This window comes from Leptonychotes weddellii, chromosome 8 (assembly GCF_054177405.1).
Source record: "Leptonychotes weddellii isolate Sample4059 chromosome 8, ASM5417740v2, whole genome shotgun sequence".
In the NCBI taxonomy this organism is placed as follows: domain Eukaryota; kingdom Metazoa; phylum Chordata; class Mammalia; order Carnivora; family Phocidae; genus Leptonychotes; species Leptonychotes weddellii.
Genome location: NC_138376.1, coordinates 124,956,300 through 124,964,622, shown reverse-complemented (window position 1 = coordinate 124,964,622; position 8,323 = coordinate 124,956,300). Strand labels below are relative to the sequence as shown.

Sequence of the window (8,323 nt, the reverse complement as noted above, 5' to 3'; positions counted from 1 at the left end):
CTCCTGCACCTGCCCTGGCTCCCAAGCACCTGCCCCTGCTCCTGCACCTGCCCCAGCTGCTGCACCTGCCCCGGCTCCCAAGCACCTGCCCCGGCTCCCAAGCACCTGCCCTGGCTGCTGCACCTGCCCCTGCTCCTGCACCTGCCCCGGCTCCCAGGCACCTACCCTGGCTCCCAAGCACCTGCCCCTGCTCCTGCACCTGCCCTGGCTTCTGCAACTGCCCCGGCTCCCAAGCACCTGCCCCAGCTCCTACACCTACCCTGGCTCCCAAGCACCTGCCCTGGCTGCCGCACCTGCCCCGGCTCCCACACCTGCCCCAGCTCCTGCACCTGCCCTAGCCACTGCACTTGCCCGGCTCCCAAGCACCTGCCCTGACTCCTGCACCTGCCCCAACTCCTGGAAATGCAGAGAGTGCCATTGTACCTCCTGCAAGAAGAACTGCCAGGCCTGCTGCCCGTCGGTGGAGTCAGGTGTGCCCAGGGCTGCATCTGTGGGAAGGCTTCGGACAAGGGCAGTTGCTGTGCCTGATGGAGGAGAGCCTGTTCCAGATGGAACCAGAGCAACATGTTCAAACCTGCAGTTTTGAAACATCTTTTCATATTACCCTGTTCACTACATAACGGTTTCTATGAGATACCTGAATTATAATAAAAGTTGTTGATCTTAAAAAATAAGAAAACTCTTCAGTAATGTCAAGTACAGCATTTATAATTCCTTTTCCATATGACTGAGAACTTTATTTAACCTTTGATTAACTGCTCTGTAGCCTGGCCCACTGGGGTAAAACCGTCTTCTAGATTGATCAATTAACATTTATATATAATTTGAGCAAAGGACACAGAGGAAAGTCGGGAGGAATGAAGACCCAAGAGAAGAGGAGTCCTGGCAGGTTTTCCTCAGAAACATCACTCCTTGTCCATTTCTAGAACCACCTGCACACCGCAGTCTGCTTCCTTAGTTTAGTAACTCATGCCTGAGTTATTAAAATGACCTCCAAATAGTTCCTACACCTTCCAGCTTGTTCTCCTCCACATGTGCCTCAGAATTAAACTTCCTAAAACATCACTCCCTTCCCATCCTTAGAAGCCTCGGTGAATCCCATGACCTAGAGGCCTGTTTCCTCACGTCACCCTGCAACTGTCCCCAAACCTTTCCATCTCTTCTCTTTTCCTGATACACCCTCTCAGGCAGCTGAACTGATAGCTTTTCTGTTCCAAGAATTCTTTCTCACGTCTGTGTTTCCTGCCCTGCCCAGAAACCACATTTGTCTCCAGGGACCCCGTGTTGATCCTCCATCCCCTTAAATTCAGCTCAGGTTCCCTAACCTTGATGCATACTTCTGTGCTGTCCTAACTTTCTGTGGCACCAGAGTTTGATGACCACATAGGCCTCCTTTTAATACCGGTTCCACACACATGTTGTGTCCCCAGACTGTGGCCTCCGACAGTGTTGTGTTTTTCCCAATGCTTACAGCACTTAACAATGCTGCTGTAGTCCACATGTGTTTATTAAGTGCCTACTTTAGCCCAAGTGGATGCTCAGTGAGTAACTGAGTAAAAAATATAAGGATGGGAGCAGAGAAATTGTGAAATAAGAACATTTTGTTCCTTGAGCCACTGGTGTGGTCAGTGACTGTTGATTACGTAATTGTCATGTGCTCACTGCCGAATATGGTGAGACGTGGGTCATGAAAGTGTTAATCGAGTATTGCCTCTGTCGCTTCAAGACTTTTCATTTGATGCTGAGAGCTACGAGAGCCATTTCTGAAACACTCGGAATAGAAGGGAGGGCAGTATCTGAAGCACATTAGGATAGACTCTGTGGAGGAGGAGATAAAGAAAGGAGAAAAACCAGTGAGAAATTGAGCTCCAGGGCAAGTCCCTTAGAGGTCTTGTCTCGAACTGGACCCAGCAATTTGGAATTTTGGTTTGAATATGAAGGCTAGTATGATACTGAAGAATGGGTGACAAGGAGTAAGAGCCCAGGAGTAAAAGAACCGGAAGTCAGTTGGAGGCAGAGTGAGGAACAGGACGTGGGTAGAGCAGGGGCACTTTATTTTAGGAGGCTGCAATGGAAAAACGTCTGTGAAGCTCCTAGCAAGGTACCCAACCCAAAGCAGTGATCATAAATCCTAGTTTTTCCTGCCTTCCTCTTACCTAGTGCTTAGGAAGTTAATTATGTGGTCCCTCCAGCCATAAAATAATTCTCACTCATTTTCTCAGATGATTCAGATGATTAATCCAATAATGTTTTTATGGCTATCATGCTTATCCGTCACCTTTCTCCTAAATACTCTAAATATTCTTAATAACAGATGAGCAATCTTACCTCAAAACTGTTCCAAGAAATCCAACAGACTGATAATTCTATGTGAATATACGCACATACTAGCTACATCTATATGTGTAACATATCTGTGTATCATCAACATACATATTTTTTCTACATGTTTATTTTATATCTCTGCATATCTCAGTCTGTGTGTGTATATTTAAATTCACTGCATATGGATAGTGATGGATGGTGAGAATTCCCGAGTGACTTATCTATACTTGCAACTCCCGGCAAGGCTTTTAAGTTTCTTTCTTTTCCAAAGTGGACGTGTAGAAACAAGCATGTGGTTTCTCCTGTCACTGACACTCTAGCTTCTCATGGTTGCACTACGTACCCTGTGTCTAGGAAGGAGCCCTCCTTCAAGGGACTTAATGTGATCCTCTGTCCTTACTTCCAGTGCTGAACACATTTTTATCTCTTGGGCCCTGTGCCCTTTACTTCTGGCTTTTTGGTAAACTGCTATTACCTGCTTTTCATTTCACCCACTTTTTATTCCAGGTAAACTTGCTCTAAAGCCCTTTTTGATGTCTAGTAATTTTTGTAATAATAAGGGTCACTGGTGTTAGCTGCTGCAACGGGTAAATCATAAGGGCTCTCAGGTCCTGGTCACCATGCACTTCTCAATGCTGCCTTCACTGCTGCCTTGTCCATTTGCCATTAAAATTCCAGAGGGGAGCGCCACGAGATGTCCCCGTGGACCAGCCAGATGCCACGTGAATTCTCCCCGCTCCCGCGTGCGGCAGCCACTCTTGCCATCCCGATGATTATGATCAAGTAGTCCTGTCAGCTTGGCCAGTTTGCCTTCCCACCTAGATCTCAGTTCAAGGAGGCGGAAGTGAACTGGTGAGGCTGCCGCTAAATGTTCAGTAGGACGACTCCTGTGTCCCCAACGAGGATGTGCTTCACTCTGTGGGAACCAGAGCCTGTGTTTCCACAGGGCCTGTGATTGCCTTGTGCTGCTGTATCTGTGTGTGTGTGTGTGTGTGTAGTGGAGGGAGGGCAGATGGACTACGGTGTCCTTTACTTTGTTGAGTGCGTCCCTCCATGACCCAAACATTGGGCCTCTCAAACCTTTCCTAATGTGGGGGCGCCTGGATCTGCATAGGCTACCCTCACACCGTGGCCTCTCGCATAATTACCATTTCTTTCTAATCTGTTCTAAATAGAGGGATGTCATCAGTAGAGTAGAACAATTGACGTTCTGTGGGTTGTCTCCATGGTCTAAGGTTCTTCCGGACCACATTTTAACTGAAGGGCCAAACCACAAACGTGCAGTGTTGTCCATGCATGAAAGAACACGCTTGCTGGGCCAGTGGCTGCCCACACACCATGTACCTTCATGTCTCTCTGGGACACGGTGGCAGTAGTTCATGGGCTGACTGCTTTGGCTTTCTAAGTTTTCTTTTTATTTCTTCTGCAAGGTAATTGCTAAGCTTTCTTTTTAACCTTGTTACATATAAGAACATTTTTATAAATGTTCTAATATTTTCTCCAGTGTTTCCCTGTGTTGATAGCAGGTTAGAGATCTCTAAAGGCTTAGTCGACCATGTTGCTAAAACCAGAATGGAGAATATATTTCGCAGAACTTAGCTTTGAGGAGAAGGTAGAATACGGCAGTTTGGTAGGGTCACCCAGAGTGAATAAGGTATGTGTGCCCTTGCGTGTGTGTGTGTGTGTGTGTGTGTGTGTGTGTGTGACTTGGGATAGAAATGGGACAGTGTTATATTTTATCGTCTTCAAGCAGAACATTATTAGAAGGGAAGGGTTGAAAGTTCAGAACACAGTCAATGCCTAATTGAAAAAGGCTCTGGAAATGGGAATGATGGCCCTGAAAGGACTTCAGTGGGTTCAGAGATGAGAAACAAGCGCATAAAAACATTTAGGAACACTCTTGCTCAACTTAAATTGACCATTACCCTATAGACCTGTGCCATTAAAATACCGAGTTATTTTTTTTCATTTTGTTTTATATTAGATATTGCTTTGAAATGAGTGGGAAAGCAGAATTTTGAAAACCTTTTAATTGTTAAGCAATTGTATTCTACTATTAATGTTCAATATCAGTTTCTTTTTTTTCTGGGGGAGGGCTTTTAAAGAGCTCTTCTATCTCTTAAGAATCATGTATGAAATAAAAACATATTTTGTATTTTGTTTCATCATACAGAGAATAAGTTTATCTAGATAAGCTCCAATGATTTTCTTACTATTAAAGTGGCCTTGGGGCTGATGTGAAATTAATATATTCAGTTTGTCTCCTTTTTTTGGGTCATAAAATCATGTGGTTCATTTGCTAGCAAAAATACATGGTTATTTGGGGGATTTTTTTTTCCTATAAAGCATTTTAAGGGAATATAAAATTTTTAGAACTTATATGTGTCAATTTATTAGTAAGCTCTAATAATTTAATAAATTGGATATTTGGAAGGGGTAGGAGTAACACAATAGACAAAATCTTACAGAAAAGAATCTGCTAGATAATTTTTATTTCGGAATTCTACTCTTCCGCTTGCCAATGAAATATGAGTGTTCAACATACCTATTTTGGTACAACGGTAGTTTTTCTTATGGCTTTAGGGAAGTTCAGATTTTATATGTCATTAAAATTAAATTCAAGGAACATTTATTTAAAACCTTACAATGCCTGGTACTACAAGAATATCAATGTAAAGTAAGCACAGTATCTACTTTCAAAGAGATCATAGTCTGTAAGAGGAGAAACATACCAATACTATGATGTCATTATGGATCAGTAAAAATATATGTAAATGTATGGGGTGATTCGTGGGTTAATTGCAAATTATGAGGCTTCTAGAAGACTTCGACAAAGAGGTTATATCTGAGCTCGGGTTTAAACAGCTGATTGGTAAATATGTTAATATAAAAATATAAATTTAGGGAAATCAATGTTTTAGATAGTGAAGTGCATCCAATTTTTAAGATGTAGCTTTGATGGATATGTGCTCAATGCTGAGCGGTGCAGGTCTTTACACAAGGCATGCCCTACGCAACCCAACACGACTACAAAGTGCCCTAAAGCACCTGATGCCTTTCCACCCTTAGAAGTACTAGAGGAAATGTCTTTCTTTTTCTGTGCAGGAGCCCTGTCCTGGTTTTTCAGTGCAACCACCGCCATGTGATTTGCTTAGACTGTTTCTACTTATACTGTGTGACAAGACTTAATGACCGGCAGTTTATCCATGACCCTCAGCTTGGCTACTCCCTGCCCTGTGTGGGTAAGTCTGGCACTTTTTTTTTTACTCCATTTTTAATGCTGATTAAGAACAGAAGAATTGTTGATGCAAAACCATCTCAGATAAATTCAATCCCTGGCTGAAGGGTTGAAAAGTCAAATACCTATTTGATCCCTGTTGAGGAAGAAACAATGTTTGGATCACAAAAAATATAAAACCCTAAGGTATGAAGGAATTATGTTGGACTAGAAAATGCATCACATGCACAAAAGTATGGAAAACAAATTTTAAAATATTATTCAGGCCAATGCACACTAAATATGTCTATGGATTCACCCTGCAAGTTATAGATTACCCTGGATCTAGAGTAGCACTATCCAGATTTCTAAATTGTTACCTTAGTCTCTAAAAATTTTGAGCACATACACATGTATATGAAAGAATATATATTTAAAAAGAAATGAAAGAAGATAAAGCTGAAATATTTAATATTTAAAATTACTTTATCTTTTAACATTGCACAATATTCTTTATTTGTATTATACTGCTATTGTTACGTGTGTTTTTTTAATTGAGGTGAAATTTACATAACACACCACTAACCATTTAAAGTGTACAATTCAGTGGAATTTCATGCTTTCACAATGTTATGCAATGACCATCACCTCTATTTAGTTTCAAAACTGTCATTACCCCAGAAAAAGTTCATTACCCCACCTTCATTAATAGTCACTCCCAATTTCTCCTTGCCGCCATCTCCTGGAAACCACTAGGGTCTGCCTCTATGGATTTATCAATTCTAGATCCTTCCTATAAAAGGAATCATACAATATGTGACCTTTTGTGTCCTCCTTGTTTCACTTCACATAATTTTTTTGAAGTTCATCCAAGACATGGCCTGTACCTTCATGCCTTTTTATGACTGAATAATATTCCACTATATAGACATTCCACAATCTGCTTATCCGTTCATTCGCCAGTGGACATTTGTGTTGTTTCCAACTTTTGGCTCTTATGAATAATGCTGCTGTAAACATTTGTGTACTTGTTTCTGTGGAGATATATGTTTTCATTTCTATTAGATGTGTACCTAGGAGTGCAGTTGCTGGGTCATACGATAATTCTATGTTTAACCTTGCAAGAAACTACCAAATTATTTTCCATAGCTGCCGTACCATTTTGCATTCCTACCAGTAACTTATAAGGCTTTTTATTTCTCTATATCCTCTCCAACACTTGTTATTTTCCTGTTTTGTTCTGTTTGGTTTTTAATAGCCATCCTATTAAGTCTGAAGTAGCATATCATTGTGGTTTTGATCTGCATTTCCTTAATGACCAATGATGTGGAATATTTTCTCATATGCTTATTTTCCATTTGCAAATCTGTTTGGAGAAATATCTCTTCAGGTCCTTTGCCCGTTTTTTAATTGGGTTGTTTATCTTGTTGTTGTTGAGTTGTAAGAATTCTTTATGTATTCTGGATACTAGACACTTGTCAGGTATGTGATTTGCAAACACTTTTCCTATTCTATAGGTTGTCTTTTTACTTTCATGATAATGTCCTTTGATACACAAAGGTTTTTAATTTTGGTGAGGTCCAATTTATCCATTTTTTTCTTTTATTGCTTGTGTTTTTGGTATCAAAGGTAAGAATGTGTTGCCAAACTCAAGGTCATGAAGAATTACCCCCATGTTTTCCTCTAACTAGCTCTTATGCTTAGGTCATTGATACATTTTGAATTATTTTTTTATATATGGAGTGCGATGGGGGTCCCTACCGTATTATAAATATATATATTTAATGAGTGCAGCGTGAGTGAATATGCTTCACTGTTGAGAATTGTGATTTGAAACTATGTGGTTCCTTGATTCAGTGGTCAGGTTTTAAGTTTAATTTATTGCAATACTTATTTGTAATACTTAGTTTTAATGTTGATCAAAGCTGAAAAATACACCTCAAAATTATTTCACATTTCCAAATGGAAGAAGCTAATTGCATGGTTGACTTTGTAAATTATGACACTCATTTTTCAACTGCATATGCCAATAATGCAATGTTTTTAATTAAGATTCACGTAGTGTATGTGTCAATATATTGTTAAGGAAAACTCACTGGATGATATTGTGCTTTTATATTTTTAACAAAAGCATTCAAGGGGCGCCTGGGTGGCTTAGTTGGTTAAGAGACTGCCTTCGGCTCAGGTCATGATCCTGGAGTCCCTGGATCGAGTCCCACGTCGGGCTCCCTGCTCAGCAGGGAGTCTGCTTCTCCCTCTGACCCTCCCCCCTCTCATGTGCTCTCTCTCATTCTCTCTCTCTCAAATAAATAAATAAAATCTTTAAAAAAAAAAAAGCATTCAAAAGTTAGTGAAACATTTACTTGCAGGTTGAAAGATTCTGTTTTTAATGTTTTTCATGTGGTAATTTTGTACTGATAAACTCTCTTTTTCGCAAAACCATATAACATGGAAACATTTCTAAATATCCATTTTCATATCTTCTCTTCATACTCAGGGCACTTTTAAAAATCAGTTTATTTCTCACTTATTTTTAAATTTTAAACCTTTTGAATTCTAGGAAATTTCAAACATACAAAAAAAAAAAGTATAGTGACTCCCCTTGTACACATTAGCCAAGCTTTCTAGAATAACAGGTTGTTCTAGGCTTTTCTTGTGATTCTTGCTACCTTTTATTTTTTCTTTGGAATCCTTTTAAATACTCTTTGTGACTGTACCTACTTCATTGCTGGTTATTTAAACATAATCCTCCATAAAATCTTGCTTTAATTGTTTAGAATG

The 8,323-nt window shown here is 40.3% G+C and overlaps 1 protein-coding gene across 1 annotated transcript in view; it reads left to right on the top strand.

Moving 5' to 3' along the window:
• Positions 1 to 8,323, top strand: part of PRKN (parkin RBR E3 ubiquitin protein ligase) — a 1,144,848-nt gene that overhangs the window by 777,068 nt on the left and 359,457 nt on the right. The window contains exon 8 of the mRNA XM_081829384.1: positions 5,431 to 5,567. Within this exon, the coding sequence (XP_081685510.1) occupies positions 5,431 to 5,567 (137 nt within the window). The remainder of the gene's footprint in view (positions 1 to 5,430; positions 5,568 to 8,323) is intronic.